The sequence below is a fragment of the Pleurodeles waltl genome, chromosome 5, assembly GCF_031143425.1.
Source record: "Pleurodeles waltl isolate 20211129_DDA chromosome 5, aPleWal1.hap1.20221129, whole genome shotgun sequence".
Classification (NCBI taxonomy): Eukaryota; Metazoa; Chordata; class Amphibia; order Caudata; family Salamandridae; genus Pleurodeles; species Pleurodeles waltl.
In genome coordinates, this window is record NC_090444.1 from 158,725,980 (window position 1) to 158,747,464 (window position 21,485).

The window sequence follows — 21,485 nt, forward strand, 5'->3', positions numbered from 1 at the left end:
TTTTTGCTTTAGGTAGGATTCTTGATTTTAAATAAACCATCATGGTTTGAACTTTGAATCTTGTCTTCTGTTGGTTTTCTTGCTTTTCATAGGGCCTCTGTCCTTTGGCACGCACATGGCGGGATCAGTCTAATCGTCCCATTGAGTAGAAAGCACAGACAGTATGTTATTTTTAATGGCTCAGCGCCTCAGCGTACAGAGCTCTGGGCAGAAAGGATGGCTGAGGTATGGCACTGGGTGTAGATGGGAGCACTATTGGTGTCCTCAATCACTGACTTTTCCCTGGCAGATTTCATGCATATCGACAGGTTGTGGGATGAGCTTTCACTGCTTTAAGGTCTGGGTGGACTTCATCATCATTACTAACAATAGACAATACATTTTCAATAAGACAATACATTTGCCTACCTAACTGTCTATTACATACAGATGTTTGATTATGTAAAGGAGCTTTGTCAGTTTTTCATTTCCAACATCCATTACAGTGTGAACAAGTGTAGCGGGGCTAACAAATGTATAAAAGGATGGAATTCCACCACTGTGTCACGTATGATGAAAATATTGCATCCACTACAGCAACTTAATCACTACTTTGCAAGGTCACAGATGGAAGTTAGGAATAGGAATCATATACTTACCTTGATAATGCAGTACTTGTAGTAGATGTCATTATTTTAATTTAATATTATAAACCAAGATATAGTGTCATACAACCATAAGAGTGGAAATTATTTTTCATGTCTATGCAGGTAATCCTTTGTTTTCACTACAGGTGAAAAAACAGCACATATATGTATGAAGAAAAACAATAAAGAAGTAGGACACCGTTCAAATTTTGGCTGTTTAATATCAGATTAAAGTGAAAAATAAAATACGCCAGTAAGACTTTTTAAAATGCTATTTGGACTTCATTGCATAAACGTATGAGTCTATAACCTGCAGTACGAACTAAATGTAGCCTAACTGCATTTCTACAGCCTCGCTATACAGTACCTAAAAGAAGATGAAGGTCTTTATAATAACTTGCGGTGTTAGCTGGCATTCCTGCTTGCCTTTAAGGCTGTGTTTGGTTGGGTGTTTCCTAAGACTCTATGCCTGCAGATCAGATCAAACACCTTTACTTTGGGAGACACAAGGCAACATGCTAGTCATCCGAGTGATGATCAAGAGGTGTACATTGACTTGGCACAATGCAGGCTGTGATGCCATTGATAAACTAACACCAGTCATACAAAGATGACACAGAATATAAGCATTTTTTACTACACCGTCCCAAAAGTATACAGTTAAACTGAAGGTATCCCCACAAACAATATACAGAAGTTTTTGCTTGGTTGCAAAAAGCAGAGCCTCCAAATATTCCAAAGAAGTGCGAACTAAAGACACAATGTACCTGCCCTTTGTATTTGATACCGAACTCATTTTAACAATGCAAGGTGAAGGGACATTTAAAACTGTCAACAAAATTGATCCATACATGGTGCAAATAAAGATATTTAGCTGAACAAGTTCTGCAAAGTCATACAGAAATTATGAGAATGGGGCGTGATGGTTTTCATAGATGGGAACAAAAAAGTGGTTTTCGATGTGTCCATGTATAAGGAGTTAGCCAGAAGTCATTCAAAACGAAGAACATGTTCCTACTTTTCTTACTTCCAGAAAAGACTAACATTATATTGCTCAAGCCTTGCACATGCTTGTCTTTTGCTAAGAACAGAAAGCCCTTCTCCTAGTACAGAAAAATTCTGATTGAAATGCCAAATTATTGTGATAACATATTAATCCCCCTTTCAGGTAACACAAACAGCAGACACCTGGTTCCAAAGGTTCAATGTGAAAAAGGAAGCCTTTCTTAGGTATTTTGGTATTTGTTGTATTGGTTCCATTGCTAATACTTTCTGTATATCAAGGCAGAAAAACATTTAGGTATTTTAGCCTTTAACGCTTCATTTCAAATCAATAAACTTAAGTATTTACTTTGACATTTTCATCTGGGAGTAATGGAAAAGAGGAGTGTATAGAATGCTTTATGTTAAACTGCAGAAGAACAGAGGTTTACTCAGTTTTACTTGACAATGAAATACACAGTGGAAGGAGAAATGTGCTATACGCTCAAATGCTGGAGGGCTAAATAATTATGGAAATCAGTGCATACACGTCATACATTCAAGACAGAAATCCAATGTAATCTTTGTGCCCCCTCTCTGGAACCAGTGAGATATCATCTGCAAGTGTACGATTAGGTAGTGCCAACTTAGCAGATGTAACGTTGAGGATAGTACTGTAAACACTAGCTTTCTTTTTTTTTTTCCTTTGGGGTGCATGGAAGATCTTTAGAAACTTTAGACTACATTTTCATATATTTATGTTGTAAAATAGGTGTAAACTGCATAGTAAACCAGCATCCCTGTGCAGGACAGTGAAAAACAAACTGGCAAGAAAAAGTTACAAAGACTTGGCAATTTGGTCAGGATTATGGCTATAGATTCTGCAAATAGGTCACAGAAACTGCATGTAGAACATAGGTTGCTTTGAAGTCAGGGACCCTGCACTGCCCTTCTACTGAGAGTTAAAATTAAAATAAACACATTACATTTGAATGTGGCATACTCTTCAGATGCCGAGTTGAGGTGAAAAACTGCTGTAGGAGTCATATGCTCAAACTATTCTATAAGATCAGTCAAACCTATAAACAGGCTTCCATAATTCCGACAGCACATTTCTTTCATGTCTCTGAATCTGTGATTTTTCTTTTTAGAAATGCATACACATGCTCAAGCTCTAACAAATAAATATAGCATAATAGGGCATCTACCCACATTTTCTTATAAAGTGCCAGTTTACAGGAGTTTGTTGGCTGATCAGATATCCTTTATATTGCTAGATGTTTAGTCTCTTTTTACATAGAGGGTTAGGACCAGTTACCATAGAAATGTTAACAGAAGTTAGGAATGTCTCTTTCAGGAGATCTGGCAGCCACTGTCCTTTTGAGCTTTTATATCTGGTTCTTTCATAGGCTTCACTTCTTCCTCTTTTTTCGGTTTAGCCTGAGCCTGTAAACACGGAGAATTAATATATCATCAAAATTCAAACAAGCATTATTTTGTCAACATTGTTTAGCTAGTGCCACTTAAAAAGACGCAACTAATTTAACTTTAGCAAGAATACCATACACTACAATACAGTTACAAATAATTTAAAAAGCACTACAGTTTAGTCAGCAAAATATATATTAGAAAACATGTATTCTAAAACTAAAAAAAATATACAGTTATCAGTAACTACTGACAACAGTCAACGTGCCATTGCTTAACCAGAAGCACATTTAAAAAAAAACATTTCAACACAATACACTATTTCATAACAAACTGCATTTGAGTAATACCATTGTGGTTTTCTTTATGTGGATACATTTGCAATTAATTGAGGGCTACAACACAATTACATGTATGCATTAACTTATGTGCATTACATTGCACCAAAATATTGCCTTTTGGACACTTTGGTGCACCATGCAACACAGTAGAATATGGTAGAGCTTTATTGTAATTGTAATTGCATTTTTATAATGCTTATCACGTAAAAGAGACGTTGAAGTGCTTTACGCCGGGCTGCATGCTGTTCCGGAACCTAAGGTTAGTGGGTGGTCCAGGATTATTGGTTATTGTTTGCTACTGGCATTAGTCTTGTGTGCTCAAACAAGCCATTTCATGCATTCAATCCAGTTTATTTGTAGTGGATTTTATTAACAGAAGTTATACGTGATCAAGAGTTGGTGGCGGGGGCAGGTAGGTGAGACATGCACATGGTTGGGATTAGCACGCACAGGAGGAGGTTAGATATTTTTAAGTTACAAAGGTATGACTTTCAGAAGAGGAGAGGGTGTGATCTTGTAAATGAGCTGTGGGCACTTGTACAGGAATACAATATTAGAGATTAGGGCAAGTATGCATGTGACATGGTAGGCTGTGCTCAGAAAGAGGAGGCATGGAGTAGACAAAAGGGAAGGAGCGGACAATTTGAAATAAAAAAGGAAAGGAGACAATAAGATGTTGTAACTAACGTTCAGTGTTTCAGGCCAGAGTTAAGAGATTTAGAGGATTATTTTTTTTAGATTGCTTTTATAATGAATATCAAATTGCATGCTAAGTAGGATCCACTTAGATGTGTCTGGTTTGGCAGGGCACAAGATGCAGGGCGAAGACCGCTTTCCCAGACAGGGGAAGTGTACTGCCAGCCTTCTGTGGCTGGAGGGTGGTGATCAAGACAATGAAGCATAGTGGGTGTTGACTGGGTTCCCTTTAGAAATTCAATGAAGACTTTGTTACCAAAGGGGCTGCTAATTAGACTTCCTGAAGCACAGTCCTTTGGTAAATAGTAGGAATAAGGAGTGGAACTGTAAATTCTGCTGTGCAAGATGAAGGGGCCCTTTAGGTGTGGTTCAGCCTTTTCTCTTCTTTGATCAAACTTTCAGCTGAGCTGAGCTGACAATTACAGAGACCTCAAACTTCTTTGTGCCTCTGTTGTGGGTGCTTCAGGCTGGAGACTGCATTGTACTGCAGCGTTTCTGTAGAGTGAACTGCCCCATGCGGGGCAAGGAATGCGCTTGCCTAAATGAGTAGCATGCTATACCATACAGCGTGCATGGTTGGAAGGATGCTGTTTTTTGTTTTGATTCTATGCGGGAAGTGTATCCAGGTTGTGTGATTACCACAGAGGTGCGGTTATCATGCATGTGATGGGATGCAGCGCACAGCAGAGGGCTGGATGATGAAGTGTAGGAGACTGGCGCACAGGTTTATGGTTTTCAGTATGCTGTGAGATTTGGATAGCTCTACAGGCCTTTTTATGGTACTTCATATGACACAGTCTAATTAGCCGATTACAGCACTGGGTTGTCCAATCTGAGATTTTGTATATAGTTGGGGTCTTGTGCTGGCATGATTTAAACAAAGCAAGTACACCCATCTCAATATTCTATGGTTTTGAATTTTAATAAACATCTGACTTATTTAGTTGGCATGATTTTTAAAAAAGTACACCGTCTTAATATTCTATGGTTTCGAATTTTAATAAATATCTGAAGTACATTTAGTTCTCACCAAGTCCAAAAATAAAAAAAGTAAATAAATAAATCTAATCTCGTATGACAAATAACACAAAAATAATCAATTTGTCATCATTTATTAAACAACAAAAAAATTAGTCAACATTCAGAAGACGTGAATAAAAGTCAATATACCTTTAGGGGCTGATTACAAGAGGGCTAGACCAGCAGTTCCCAACCTGTGGTCCGCTGACCCCCAAGGGTCCGTGACACATTCACAGGGGGTCCGCAGGCCTGGGACTACAGAAAGGTACTTCTCCAGCTGGGGCCTGACAGAAACATGTGCACGTTTTTGTTTGTGCAGCAGATGTAAAAGCACGTCAAAGTTCCTTGTACAACCAGCAGCTTTCTGGTGAAAATAAATGCGTCAAGATAACTTTGGTGATTAATGTTCCTGCTGGCCAGAGATGGGAGTTTTGTCTAGTGGCAGTTTTGGCTCATCTAAGGTAGGGCAGATGGTTAATGCCCGATGCAGAGAACCTGTAGCATGCAAAGAAAATTGTTGAATGTGCCCGGCACAGTGAGTTACTGCTTTTGTCACAGAGATTCTTTTGTTACTGTGCAGTTCATAATTTACAATCCTAACCTAGCACAGTGAGCTATATACAGTCATCAAAGAGCTGCATGGAAGCTGCATGAGACAAATTAGAACGTGTTTTTCCCCCCAGCCTTCTTTTATCCTTTTGCTTCTAAAAAAAAAAGTTTGTTTGCGTAGAAATACATTCTTATTATTAAAGTCAACGCTAACCACTGTGTTATGTTCTAAATCCTGAGTCTGTGCTTCTCCAGACCAAACACTCTTAGAAAAAGCCTACCACTGTTAATGAAATGTGAATCCTACACCTTGTAGTCCCCTGTAAAGTGCTCTGACATCCTACACTGGTATGCGAGGTGCTATAAAGCAAATTAATTACATGTGACAGAGAGGCTGTGGAAACATGAGAGATCCTTATGGCTTCACTTCCTTTTCCCACCACATATTTATGTGAAAACGTTTTCTCAGATTTTATGTACCTACAAAAAAAAAACAGAAATCGCTTGAGAAATGAAGACTCTGACCTGAGGATTAAACTTTCCTAAATACATCCAAATATTGAAACGTTAGTCGCCAAGATGAAATGGCAAACTTATTAAATTTTTTTGATGTTTGTATAAGTTTTCAATATAAAATAATTATAGCATTACTAATTTGAGTATTTGTTTGGTGTGTACTTGTTTGTGTATTTTATTGTGAATTACAGTTTTAATGTTTGAAATTTAAATTGTACAAATTGCTTGAGGGTCCCCAGCTTCCAGTAGTGATTCCGTGGGGGTCCTCAGGAGTCAAATGGTTGGGAAGCAATGGTCTAGACAATTCTGACCTCTTCGCAAACCGCTCTTTGTGCTGGGAATTTAATTTTGAGGGGTACCTGGTAATTACCGAGTGCAAAAAAACCAACAGCCCTGAAATTTGCCTCAGTACAATTTTGGCAGGTCATGCCTTTGTAATGTACCAAGAGAAAATCCCAAAAAGTACTGGTAGATGCAGATTTTGGTACAACTATGTACAAATCTGCATCTGTCCCATTTTGGAGGGCGAAAGCTGTAAATGCACCTGATGAATTCTGATCTCCAGGGTTATGTTATGAGTATGTGTAAAGTTCAGTGTCACCCACAGGGAATCCTGGTGCCGAGGTATGTTAATTGAAAATCGAGGTCTTCATCTTCTTGAGGAATTCAAGAACAGAATAGGAAGCTCTGATTATGAGTGGTAGGTTGATCCGTGCTATAGGAGTGTTCTAAAAGAACACCCGTCCTCCTGATCTGGTTCTGTATATGCGTGGGATATGTGTGAGTAAGAGTCCTGCAGAGTGGAGGCGCCTGGGTGCTTGGTCGAAAGATGTGTCTGTTGAGGTAGGTGGGGCTTGAGCTGTGGGAGTGCCTTAAATGTGTGTTTGGAGTTTGAATTGAGCATGTTTGTGTATCGGGAGCTAGTGTAGTTCCCTGAGGTGTGGTGTGATGTAAGTTTTGTGTGAGTGGGTAGAGCATGAAGCCCACTGCCACATTTTGGATGGTTTTTAGTCTTCCAATGAGTCACTTGGTGATCCCGACGTGGAGTGTGTTAACATAGTTTAGATTTCTGATAACTATGGCATGAGGGACAGGTTTTCTAATGTTGCTTGGGAGCCATTTGAAGATCTGCTTTATCGTCTTCAGTGTGTGGAAGCAGTATGCAGAGATAGTGTTGACTTGTGCTGTCATTTCTGGTTTGCTGTTGATGCTTATTTTGAGGTGTTGGTCTGAGTTCACCGGCCACCAGTTGGTGAGCTTAAGACAGTTGGCTTTCATCCAGCTAGTGACTTTGGTCATGCAGGAAGTGAACTTGTTTCTTGTGTTGAGGGTCTCGTCCTAGAAGGAGAGTATGAATTGCATGTTGTCTGCATAGGAGAGGATGTTGATGTCATGTGTGTGGATAACGCTGGCCAAAGGGATAATGTATGTGTTGAAGAGGGGGGCTGAGCAATGAGCCTTGAGACACTCCGCAGATGACTGAGGGCTTCTAAAAAGTAAGGTGTGAGGCTGACAGCTTATGTTTTATCCGTTAAGAAAGAGCAGATTCAGTGGAGTGTGGGTCCTTGGATGCTAATCTTGTGCAGGCCCCTGAAGAGGATGGGGTATGTGACCGTGTCAAATGCTGCAGAGAGGTACAGATGAATGAGGGCTGCTGTTTCTCCTCAGTCAAATATCACACAGATGTCTACGGCAGTGCTGTTTCTGTACTGTGGTTGGGCCTACATTCAGACTGTGTGGTGTTGAGCTGCTGGTGTTTCTGTGGTGGTCGATGAGGTGTTGATTAGTTTCTCTATGACCTTTGCCAGGTATCGTAAAAGGGAGATGGGTCTGTAGTTGGAAAGTGTGGCTGGGTCAGCAGATTTTTTTTTTTAAGCAGGGGCATGATGGTGGCATGCTTCCAGGTGTTTGGGAATGAGGCTGGGTCGATGGAGGCATTGAGGATTGGGGTTAGTGCTTCGCTGGGTATCAGATTTCATTGGGTATGATTTTATCTCATTATCCTCTATTGTGCTCACAATTAGGGCCTTAGAATTCAAACGAATCTTGATCATAAGGAAGGACTACTGCTCATTTTTTAACTTCAGGAAGACCTACAACATGTCTGACAAGGAGAAGAAGGGTTTATTCAGAAACTGCAAGACCTGTGGTAAAAAGAGACTACATTCTGAAGACCACATTAAAGGTATACTGTTCCAGGAGCAAAAATAGAAAAAATAGAAAATGAAACCAGGGGAGACCTGTAATCTCAGGAGCGAGAACCCTCAAGCATCTCTCTGGATGACTAGCATCATCATCGGGAATAGCTCCTCACTAGGCCGGCGCTGCAATGCCTAGTGGGCACCCCGAAGTGGGGGCTCTCAGCCGGATTTTTTAGGATGACTGATAAGTTCACCTGTGCAAAATAAGGGTGCTGTGAGTCACCACCAAAAGCACAAAAAAAAAAAAAAGAAAAAAAAAAAAAAGGGAGGTTTAAAATTGGTTATTCATCCATAAACTTCATCATTTAATCAGTCTCATAGAACAGGGATGAAGACCAAGGTTAAAAACAGTTTTGAAAGTAAGGTTGAGGATTACGCTCATACACCTTTCAAAAAGTAAATAAATGTGCTAGAGTGTCCTAAAAATTACAAAGAACCTCTATGTTATGGTCGACATGTTTCATGTCTATTGGTCCATCCGGATCCATGGACGCTTCATCAGGACCTACGTGACTAGATAAATAGACCTCTGTAAAGTGTGTATCATTGGTAAAGATACATGGAATAGGTCACTTACTTAAGTTAACTGGTAATACAGGTACCCACCCCCTACTCGAGAACAGGTTCCATGGGTAAGACGTCTCTGGGACTCAAGGTGACAATCCTCGGACACTGGTCCTATTGTGGGACCTACCCTCGGAGACAGCCTCCCGGAGGACCCTCATCAGGATTGCATATACTGCCTTTATCCAGACCACTCAGCCAAGGACTGTAATGTTTGTCATACCTTTTCCTCTTAAACTCTAAAGGATAGAGAAGGCAGATTATTGATTTGGCTGCAGAAATGTAAGTACAGAGATAATCCAGTCTCGGATTCGGATAGTGATGACTCAACAATGTACAAAAAGTCATCAAAAAGGGAGAGATCAAAAACAAGATCTCCTTCACAGCAGTCAAGAAAAGCCCACGAAAAGACCTCCTCAGGGTCTTATAAGGACCGCAGCCCCTCTACTTCTCCTCATAGATCCTCCAAGAAAGGGGAGAGAGGTCATGCCAGCAGCACTGAAAGGCACAAGAAGTCATCCTCTGTACCACCATCTGTGCCTTTCAAAAGGCCCTCATCCGCTACTGGGGCAAAGACTGTACCGTCGACAACGGATTCATTATCGACGAGAGTGATGGTGAGTGCTTTTTCACCGACGAGTGTCCCACCGTTGATGAGAACAGCGTCGACGACGTCATCGTTGACTAGGATCTACACCTCATCATCATCGACGGCAGTCTATGAAAGTTCTAATACTGGAGTAATTTAGGTTTGTGGAAACATGCAAAGTTTAGATTATCTGAGAGAGTTAACTGGCTGTTGCACGTTCAGCATGAATTGTATTGGTGTACTAATGTGATGGTCAGCAGTAGAGGGTGAGGACCTTGGGAGCAAGCTGACTATTGTTTGTTTAGTTTACTAAAACTGGAGTGCGGTTGTACAGCACCTCATGCCTAGAGTTTTCAAATGACTGGAATGATTAATTGTTAATAGTTTTCTGAATTGTATGTAGTTTGGCATTCCTCTCATTGATCAGAGAATAGCACAATAGTGAGCAATATACTCCAAGGGACTATTTTGAACTTGGGGATGGCAGAGCTGCTGGGTCTGTGCGAATCAGAATTGTTTTTCTAAGTTCTATGTGGCCAAATGTTCCTAATATACTGGTCCCTGCTCCCAGAATATTTGTGCACGGCACAGCGCTTTGACTTGATCTTAGCTTTCACAGCAGCATATGATGTTGAGTCCAGAGCAAATGTCTTTGTTGGAAAGTACTCAGTTGGTTTCACAATTTAGAACTGGAGCTAGCCCCAAGGTGAGGGATTATGCAAATGAGATAGCTTTTTTTAATGGTTGGTTTTTTTTTTGATTCGTCCAAAGCTAGAAACAGCCTCTCTCATTTAGATAAAAAAAAATGACATTGATTTCTTGAATTTTGTAGGCCCACAAAAAAACTTCAATGATGGGTCAAGCAGACTGGGAGAGTGAAAAAGAGAAAGTCTCAGTAGAAGCATTCAAAAGACTACAAACAACAAACTTTGACAACAATAGGAAGTGCAGGAATGTACTGGACATTAGGAAAAAAGGGGGGGCAAGTACTGGGGGAATATGGAATTTTAACCACTTCCAATCTACTCAAATTCTATTTCACATTTAGTAGATTCTCCTATCATTTTGTTATGCCTCAACTTTACTGTTTCAAAACTGCTATTGTATCCCAACTTTGCTGTTATTTGGCACTGGTTGTTATGTCCCAACTTTATCATTGTTTGGCCACTGTGGTTACGTAACAACCTTATTGTTTTTTGACTCTTGTATGGTGCACAGTTTAACATCAGTAAGGTAATGCAGCACTATTCAACAGTCAATGGTTTTATTTTTAAAGGCATCCCTCTCAGATCAGAATTAGATTTTTTTTAAAGTAGACTACAGTCAGGAGGGAGAATATGTCCGATTACATAGTTTGTGACTTTTTGGTGTGGGTAATATTGGAGGCCTGTATACAGTTGTTTATGTATTTCATTGGATGTTACAGAAGCAAACAGCCCAGTTAGTACATATATGTGGTAAGTGGCTGATGGTAACTGTGCTGCTGAATGCCTCAATAGCCGGTTAAATGCACATTCAGCCCATGATGGGTGTATGTTCAGAGGTCTGTCTTTCTGTGTGCTGTTGTAAGGTGATGTGTGGTAGGTCTTGGTTGCCAGTGCTGTTGTGTTTTGTTCCATAGTGGAAGGTTACATGCACAGCAACATTTAAATACTGGTCACGTTGGACATGCACTGCACTTATTCACAAAAGGTTGAAACTGTTGTTAGGTGAGCACATACTCTCTTTACTGTCACTAGACACATTCAAGCAGGTAGAATTAGGAAGTGCTAATGAAGTGCTGTATAACTACTGAATGTTAAGACTATGAAATGAGCAGAAACAATTACAGATCACAGTAAACTCTGTTCTCGCAGCTTTGTGGAGGCTTCACATTATTAGCCTTGCAGAATTGAGGTCTGTGGTTAAAATGAAACTCAGCTTGAAAATACCGAAAACAGTAGTCTGTTGCTGACAAAAAAAAGCCAACCTGATAAAATATCAATTAATTGACTCAGGAACCCTGCACCTACAATTTAAAACTAAAACAAAAAGAAAACAAAATAATATAAAAGAGCTTATCTACTGCCTCAATTGGCAAACATATCCTTGGGCAATAGAAGACTTCACAGAAAAAAGACCTGATGACAAAAAAAGCCAACCTGATGAAATATCAAATTAACTGACTAAGAAACCCTGCACCTACAATTTAAAACTAAAACAAAAAGAAAACAAAATAATATAAAAGAGCTTATCTACTGCCTCAATTGGCAAACCGATCCTTAAGCAACAGAAGACTTCACAGAAAAAAGACCTGATGACAAATATTACATTATTTAAACATAACATCTGATGGTGGGCATGGACTGTCCAGGAAGTTAAATGAATGCTTGCGGAGCGTTTGCCCTCATGAAGGGCATGATCACTATTGTATAAACATAAAAAGACCATTATAATTCCAAATACTAATAGGGAGAACAGTCTGCTTGATAATGGGCATAAATTGTTCGGTGACGAAAATGTTTTATAGGTGTATTCTACCACTGCAAGGTTATCCCTGCCCTTCTCAAGCAGCCACAGTTTTGTATCATTAGCCTGGATTAGCAGGCATCATAAACATCTGATTGTACCTGCTTCGACGATGGCAGGAAAACCAACCTAATGAATATACTGTTATCATGTATATTTACTCTCAAAAGGTAGAACGGATGGGGGTAGAAGAAGTGGAAGGGGTGAAGAGCGGAGTAGCAAGAGAGAGCAAGAATTACAGCTATATAGCATACAGCAACAATTTGCTTTGTGTGGCAAGCTATGTATTTGTGCAAATACATTCTATACATATATACAGAAGGAGGAGCTAAAGATAAAATGAAGAGGAATAATAGAATGTAATATTCAGGGTTTCGTACTAGCAATAAAAGAAAATACTAAAATAAATTAACATTGCTCTAATGTACACAAATGCACTATAAAGGTTTATAAACGAATATTAACACAAAATGTTTTCTTACATTCTTCTCATCTTCTTTAGGCCTTTTGGTGAGGTCAAAGCCAGCTAGTGCTTCCGGGGTCCACTGTGAGTTGAGAGCAGGAAATTCAAATGGCACAGGCTCTACCAGGCCATAATTGGCTTTTAGTTCCAACTGAGGAGCTTCTTTAGGAACCTTCTGGAAATAACTGGTAAATAAAAGTATTTCACTGACAAAGTAACCTAAAACCAAAGTATATCATTGTAAAGGCATTCTATTCTTTCTAGTCAAAGCACTTTGGTCATACAGCAAATAACTGAACCTCAACTTATAAACATGCGGAGTTGTCCACATGTTGGTTAAGGTATCAACAAATGTACACCCTGGTGAAATGGAAATCATCATCACGAGCACTGCACGCAAATGTCCTAATTTCAACAATAAAAACGCTTACAAAGTTGACTCATATGCAGCACCTGAGTTTATGCAACACGGTCAATGATAGGACAGAGACAGAAATTGTACAAAGAATGTCAGGATTCTTCAGTATTAGGCACAGCGCCACAGCCTGTTTTGTTACAAGACTGGCCTTCACACACATATGTATGTAGCTTTACTCAAAAGATGTATAGTACAAAGAGGGTTGTGGATGTCTGGATGAGAGATGAAGTAGAGGGTAAGCAAATTCTGTAAACATATTTTGTGCTCAAATTTTCCTTCACAGACTGTGTGGTAAACCCGACTTGCAGGCTGTGCAAAATAGGTCACAAACCTGTAGTAGATGTGACTGAGTCCCACCCTGTTCTAATTCAAAGGACCCACACAGGCAAATGGGCTTCTCTGAGGATATTCTTTGCTCACCTTTGGTAGCTAGCAGGAAATAACTTAACAAAGAAATGTGTGCAGAGTGGTGTGTAAAAATGCAAACAACAATATAATGAATAAAATGAAGGTCCAAACCAAGTTTGAGTAGAAGAAAGGTCACAAAAGGTATGAAAAATAGTAAGGATTTCAAGACAAAATATAGTTCCTAGAAAATAACCGTGCTGGAATCAACAGGGCAAAGGCTTTCAACAAATCTTCCTTCACATTCAACTGTGACCTAAGCACCAAGTGAGAATGATCCTCTACTACATTGGATTAGAAAATAACTATGGGTTTGTTCTGGTCGAAGTTTTCATGTTTGCACTTTTTACATTGGTTTAGTGGGGTGTCTAAGATGGGCACCAAGACATACAACACAATGTTGTGTAGGCCCTCAGGGTATCTAATGCAAGGGACACAGAGAGGGATGCAGAGACTTCCAATAGATGAAACCTGATGTGATGATGTCACACACCAGTTGGCGATTCCGTGGGTGTCTGCATTTATAGCTCCATTCTTGGAGCTCATTTGGAGTCAAACCAGCATTCTGTATCTAGCAGTTTATGTTTAGAGTCACAAACCTCTGAAGCCACACTTCTCTCAGTGGCTTTTAAGGTGTTGGAAAAGAAAAAAAAAAAGGTTTTTTGAGGTTCTTCGCTGGAAAGATGCTCCTAGGGGGCCTAGTCTTCTAGAATCCATATTGATGGAAAAAGCAAACAATTCTGCAAAACTGCACTTTTAACTTTTAAAATTGAACTTTTATTACAAACAGGACTTTCTTGTAACTCCTTTAAGGTTTTTGTTTTTCTGGACTGGCCCTAGTTAACCAGGCAAGCTTGAAAACAAGTACTGGGGGTTTCTGTAAATCTAGTAGTTCTTGAAGTCTTCATATTAGTAAACCTGTACACTGGTGAGTATCCAACTGATCAGAAGTTCCCTCTGGTTATAAGACGCTCTCCACCAGTAAGTGCTAAGACTTCCCAAAGGAAGTCTCTTTGCCTGGCAAAAGAAACACTGATCACAGCTTAAAATTACCAATACGCTCCTGCATATCTATTTGAGGACTGTATCCCAGAGTCCTTAGAGCAAGTTTTTGGTATAACGATAAGATTAACATCCCTGCACTGGACACCTCTAAAAAATACTAACACGTCCTTTTTATGCATCTGCTGTTTGCACGAAGAGATCTTGCAGAGATCTCCCAAAGCCAAATTCAACATGGTTGAAGACTTTCCTGAACAGAGCGAAGCAAACCCCCCTCAAAGAAAGTGAAGCAGCCTCTAGTAACACCCACACCTTGATGTTTCACAGAGAAACTAGCCAGTGATAATGGGAGGACCCAACAATTGAATAGGACATAACTATATGAGGATTTGCACTAATCAGCCAGTCAGCGAGAGTCCGGGAAAACACTAATAGCTCCTCCCACTTATCTCAACTGTTTTCTCCCCAGTCTGAGTGCAGTAATTATATTACTGATTCCCACTGGTTTGTAAAAGTACCAAACCGTTCTTCACTCAGATCTCAAAAAGTATAAGAAATAATAAATCCTAAGATCATCAGTTCTGAGTGTTTTGGGTAAAACTATGCACATGCAATAAACATCAACTTAGTATCTGTTGCTAGGCCCAAGACAAGAATTCAGGGCCAATTTATACATTTCCTCATAGCACTTCTGCGCCCGGAACTGGGTTATTAGGCACAGCATTTAAACAAACTGGAATAAATTATCCTACACCACAATGACTTTTTTAACTGGACAGGTAGTGTACAATATATTATCAGCATATGACACCTCTCAGTAGTAGTAGACTACTGATCTACTAAATGACAAGCAAGCCATGTTTCAAAAAAGGCGGTATCTTAAAAAAATGTGGAAGAGGAAACAATAGAAGAGAAGGATTAATCTAGAGGCCCGAAAAGCAATTAAACCAGGAAGAGGGAAGGGCAGGTGAGAGAACAAGTTATGATGGATTCATATAACTAGAGTTCTTTCATAACGTGACATTGCCTAGATTTTGTGCTTGAATGTCTAAACACGAACATACTGCTTTCTGCAAACCTTTTTCTGAGGCTGGCATAGGCTACAAATAGAGCACAAATTAATGTATCATATTATGAGCATCAAGCACTGTAACAAGACTATCTGTATGATGCCCCACTAAAAGAACAAATTAATCTGTGACAGAGAGGGAGGGCCACCCAGAATGTGTCAAAGGTTTCACTGTACAGTCAGTGCTTAATTTGCAAGTAAAAACGTGCCGGTGCCCAAAGCTCTCCTCTGAAGCACGTGGCTGCTGCAATTAAATGTGCGGTCATGAAATACTGAGGTAGCGTAATCCGGAAGCCATCTCGGGTCTTTTTAATCCATTTACAGCCACTCCCTGTCCCTTCAGTTCACTCTTGCAGCTTACTGCTTTCTTCCTTTGTAACACTTTTTTGTTTTTCTCCTTCTCCGTCTTTTCCATATGTGCCTTTTTCTCGCAGTAAATTCTTGAGGCAGAAAAGTAAGTGCCGGCCCTCAAAAATAAGTACTGGTGCCCAGCACCGGGAACCACTGGCTCAAATTAAGCACTGTGTACAGTTTGCTATCTGGAGTTCTTGCCAGAGCCACTTAAAATAAATGCATACCTACTCTTTCGCGAACCAATTACAGTGTGCAGGGAAAGACACACATATTCTCCATAATCAATACTGAACAATTGTTATTTTTTCTATAGTTACCATTTGTAACAGATGACATTATATTAAAGTGTACAGTTAAAGAATAGCTATGACATATTCTCTGGGGATGTAGACCTTCCCAGGTTAAAACTCCTTTTTTGTAATTTGGGACTGATGATGGGCAAGTGAGATGTGGCTCATCACTGGGATGCTCCGGAGGTCCCGACAGTGGGTGAGTGGAGAGCAGAAGGCAGCAGAGAAAGTCACATATAGCAGTAAAAGTTGCTCACACAATTTTTTCAAGATGTGGGAAGGTTGGATGAAATACTATGAACTACAGCTGCCTGGCAATGACAATGAGGATGCTACCCCATCTCCCTTACAAGCATGTACTCCTGCTATGTGAAACTGCATTGTTTTCCTGCTGTAATTTGAAGAGACAGTTTTGTGCCTGCCCTTGTGGGTGGGGTGACTGCTGATTACCCATCTGTTTTGTTGTAGGGTGTATGTTATACGCCCTCACTGCTGATTGTTTATTGCAACAAAAATAAAATAAAGACATTTAAAAAAAAAAAAGAATAGCTATGAAATGCTAGGTAAAATGAAACCTGAGGAGGCTGGGGAAACTAAATCTGAGGAAATCCTACATTCATTGTTAGTGTAAAGGTTTTTAAGGGGGACTTATTAAAAGTTATGCAGTCTTAGTTTTGAAAGAAAATTTTCCAAAAACCATGTTGGCAACTGATAATTAAATGAAAAATCTCTAACACAGACACATGCAGTATGGGTGTAGTTAGTGATGTATTCTAGTGAACAGTCTTTGGGATGAGTTATCAAACCACCGAAATTAAGAAAAATAAGATTCCAGATCAAGCTTTTCCAAAATGAGCCCTTGAATTCTCAAGCAGGTGAAATTATGTATAGTTAACATTATTGTTGTTTTCTGTTAACTTAAATTTTTATACAATTGTTTTTAAACATTTCAGCAAATTTACTTGTAAGTGAACAATCCTTCTTGTCTAACAGTTTTCACCTGATATGCAGTTAAGATCTGAACAACATCCTCAAGAGCTGTGGGAGATCAGGTCATGAGGATGGTTAGCTTAAGATGAGGGTGGAGAGATTTATGGCTAGCACTCTGTTTTGAAAGAAAAGGCACTGGTGCATTTAAGACTACCAGCAAAAAGAATACTGTAGATATTAACACTCACATGAATCCATTTTCTCGCTCACACTTGGCCAGAGTATTCTTAACAAGTGCACCTAGTTTCCTAAAGAATAGGTGTCCTGATGGTTTTGCTGTAGTTCCAGGTCCTTTGGTCTCGCCATATTCTTTGCACAGTGCTTCTGCTTTATTGTAAACTAGAAAAAAAGGCATTTTGCATAAGCATAAAATAGAAATAGAATCCCCGAATACTATTTACAATATTTATCTAAGGAACATGTGACTGGTAAATAATACACTATATTATAGTTTAAAAGTGCACTATATCTATAGCTTATATGGGAATGAAAAAAACTGTTTTGTGCAAAGATTTCAAGGCCACCAGGATTAGTAGGTGTCTCCAAAATACTGCACTCTGTTCAAGTATTCTCATTTGATGCCAATAATGCAGCTTGTGTGCTAGAAACACACCACTTAATATCAATGTAGCTATGTAGTGGACAGCAAACCTTTCAATGCACAACCACATCATCACATTAATAGATATGAGTAACAAGATGGCTCCTGCAGTACTGTGGAGGATCCACTGTCTTCAAGCAAGATCTTTAAGAAGACCATACAAAGTTCTTGGCAGATAGATCATTACACCACAGGTGGCGAGGATCTCATGGGATGAGCATCACATTTTATCAGGGAATTACCTTGATTTTGTGTTACATCATTGGCCAGGACCAACTAAAGTTCACCTGCCACAGGTTTCTTCTCGACTATGGCAAAGGTAACCGCTGTTCATTATTGTGGACAGTCAGCTAACTAATACATTGGGATACTATATGCAGGAGATCCCCAGTCAACCCTCTGACCTCTCCCCACTGTGGCTGCCCCAATCCATTATCAGTATCCCTCCACTCCCCATCTCTCAGCCGGTTTGTGTGTCTCAAATTACAGAAGATGTCTATATAGTTATTCAAACTGTTCTCTCTTGCAGAGCTGTACTCTCTCCCTCATGCCCCTAGTTCATTCTCCGTTGTCCTGAGATTCTTTCAAATAGTATATATGCTGAATGCTGTGACAACAGAACCTGTGAGAAGCAGATTATGTTAATTTCACTGCGTCTCACCCATTACATTTTCCTTGTGCACAAGCTGACTTTTCACAGAGTGGTTACATTTAGCAAGAACTGTCCCAATTGTTAAAGTCTGAAGAATTTACATTGAAGAGCCTAACCTTTTATTTTTCTTCATAGAGTGTATCCATCTATAGTATGTGTTACTTTCATAAAAAAATATATTTCTCAATCTTCTAGATAGTGTTGAAAAACATGAAAATTTAAAATATGTTCCATTAAAAGCACATACAAAGAAGTATTTGGCTAACAAACGAATACTAATGATGTATATATTTAAATTGCAAGTATCTTTGAAATATTGTTTTGGGTACACACCAATGTTCTGATTTAGAATACAGAAATAAATTACAAGGTAAAACCCCATGTGGGAAATAGCCTCAGCTAACTTTATGCCTCTTTACTGTAGTACTTTTTGGAGAATGGGGAAATGAAGCATATTATGCATTAGTAATGTTAACACATGCTATGGCACATTTTCCCATGTGCAATTAGCTTATGGTTTTAAGTTTTAAAAATCACAATACCTACAAAGGGAGAAATAAGTACTTATCAGGTTATTTCAAGTATTTACTGTTTGCACACAGGTCTAAATGACTCCCTGACTGTTGTGCTTTTAAGTTTTTCTCATATTCATATAATTTTAATTTTATTCTTACACATGAATAGGTTAAGATCATAACACCTTGCAATGAATAACAACAAAAAACAAATATCAAACTGATGAAAGCAACCAGCTGCCAGACAAGAAGACTGGAGAGTCCTTGTCCAGACTTTAGATTAAAAAAATATATATAGATTTAAGAATGGGTACTGCAGCAAATCAATGGTGCACTGCTGGTCTCCTTCACACCCTGTGCATCGTAGGTTGCGGAGTAAATCGTGCTTCTGAGAAGCCACAAATTGTGGCATAAAACACCAATAGCAGAGATCTCAGAAGAGTCCCAGATCCTCATTTACAGACTCCTGTTTATACAGATTTTGAGCACACAACAAAAACTTTTTAAAAAAATAATTCTCTGATTCTGCATTCTAAAAACACTGGAAAATGGCTAGCGTAAAACAATCTTACATGCTAAAATGTATTTAAAATATTAATATCAAAGTGTGCATGTTGGAGCGTGTGTACTCGCTAAACAGGTGCATGAGATGATTGTGTAAAGTGATGTTTGATTGAGTCCTCACAAGTCACATCTTATCTCAATCTAATTAAACAAGCATTTTCAATGCAACGGGTCTCGCATTTGTTAGAGTTAGAGCTATTAGCGTTGTACAGCAAAAAAAAAAAAAAAAAAAAAATCCGCGCGATTACGCTATGTAAAATGCAGTGCGATCGCGCTGCATGAAAAATAAACAGATAAAGTAGTCCAGACTCCAGGCTGAAAACATCGAGCCCCGTATGTTTTTGGTACTTTACCGGTGCTGTGTAGGTGGGCTAACCACGGAAAAAGGCATGACGTATGCATGCCTTTCACAAATTAAAGCAAGTGGATTTTAAAAGGCAAGCCCACGAACCAATGTAAGTGACTGACGTGGCATGGGCGTGGTTTCAAGCCCAAAGAGATTACAGAATGGACAGAGCGCTTTGTGCTAGCCATTAAAAAGGGCATGAAAATGGTCCGGGGGGCCTCGGGGATTCACTGGAGCATTATTTGTGCCCCGTAGAAGCATAAGGTGTGTAAAGTGCTATTATGACTGATCCCTCATAAATCACATGCACAGTTCACTGGCCTCACTGAATAGCCCATTACATATGGGAAGTATTCAGCCAGGCATGGACTCCGGAAAATGCCTGACAGATGCATTAGTCAGGGTGGGCGGAGATTATCCAATGTTCCCTCAAAGGTCTGCATGAATTTCATGAGTCTCGCTGCCAAAAAAGGGTGTTCAGCTGAGAGACCAGGAGCAGATGCCAAATACCAGAATCTGAGGTTTTTAAAGAGACTGTCTTTCTTTCAGCAGGGAAGGGAAAACACAGGTGATATGCACAAGTATTTCCTTGCAGGAAAGACAAAGCCAGCAAAGGTTATTTAGACTTTCCCATTTTTTGTGCGGGTAGACAGCCCAAGGTCGATGGGCCCCCAAGCCTGAATGAAATGAGCTGTGGTTTGACATGCAAATGTTTGTGACCAAATACGGCCTAATTTGATGTAGCTTCCTAGAACTGACCAGGCGTGCAGGAGTAAAGCTGTTTTCTGGTTGTCGGCTTGCCAAGATATCTGGGGTGCCATTTTGGTGGTTAACCTTTTGAAATTAGCAAAGGGGTGTGGTGCTTGCACACATATCGTCTGGCTGTAGGTTGTTAAATGATCAATCCAGATAGTCCCAGGCAGCATGTTAGCAAGTAGTTTTGGAAATTTCTATCCAAACTTGGTTCGGTAACCTGTAAGGGCCCGCTGAGCGGAGTTTAAAAATAATTTTTAGGAAGGCGGTTACCCTTTCTAGTACTAGACTGTACAAGCCGAAGGAGAGGTTTGTTTTGGTGGGCTGAAGACCTTTTTTTTTATACCCAGCTAGAAATATCAGACCCACATAATAAATACAGACTAAACCTTGGTAAGCATAAAAAAGAAGACACAAAATGTGTTCTAGTCAGAGGAACCTCGTACACCAGAGTGTTTGAACTAAGACAGCAGTACTGATGGCCTGGGTGCCACACTGCCTCCCATCAGAGAAAGGCATCAACAAAATAACTGTGTAAACAAAAGAGTAAAATCAACCGAGCCCAGCAAGTTGGAGCGTGGGAACACCCTCTATGGGATCACCAAGCAACTCACTAGACGACTACAAGCCATCCAGAACTCGGCAGCCAGAGTCAGCCTAAACCTTTCACACAGGAGTTATAAAAGAACACAGATCAGGGAGCTGCACTGGCTAACAATGGACAAATGTGCTAATTTCAAACCCCTAACACACTTTCAAATGTACTACACAACTTAGGCCCCACCTAAATGAACAGTCGCATCTCCTTCCACAACCACCCAGATGCCTCCTCTCCGCAGGACTCCTACTCGCACACATCTCATAAAGCTTGGAACGGTGTCCCACTCCACATCAGAGCCTCCCACTCTCTTCTTGAATTCCACAAGAGGCTGAAGCCCTGGATTTTCAATTTACCAAGCTACCATAGGTAGAGCAAGGCACACAAATCCTGAATGCCAGGAACTCCTTGCGGGTGATGGTGTGCTTTAAAAATACACCTAACAA

General features: G+C 39.8%; 1 protein-coding gene across 2 annotated transcripts in view; it reads right to left on the bottom strand.

The window, feature by feature from the left end:
- Nucleotides 1-827: 827 nt before the first annotated feature.
- The window catches only part of BROX (BRO1 domain and CAAX motif containing), a 193,596-nt gene continuing 172,938 nt past the window's right edge, over nucleotides 828-21,485 (bottom strand). For both annotated transcript variants that reach the window (XM_069233848.1, XM_069233849.1), the window contains 3 exons: nucleotides 17,199-17,349; nucleotides 12,502-12,667; nucleotides 828-3,053 (listed from right to left, as the gene is read on the bottom strand). In XM_069233848.1, coding sequence (XP_069089949.1) covers nucleotides 2,961-3,053; nucleotides 12,502-12,667; nucleotides 17,199-17,349 — 410 coding nt within the window. In that variant the 3' untranslated portion in view covers nucleotides 828-2,960. The remainder of the gene's footprint in view (nucleotides 3,054-12,501; nucleotides 12,668-17,198; nucleotides 17,350-21,485) is intronic.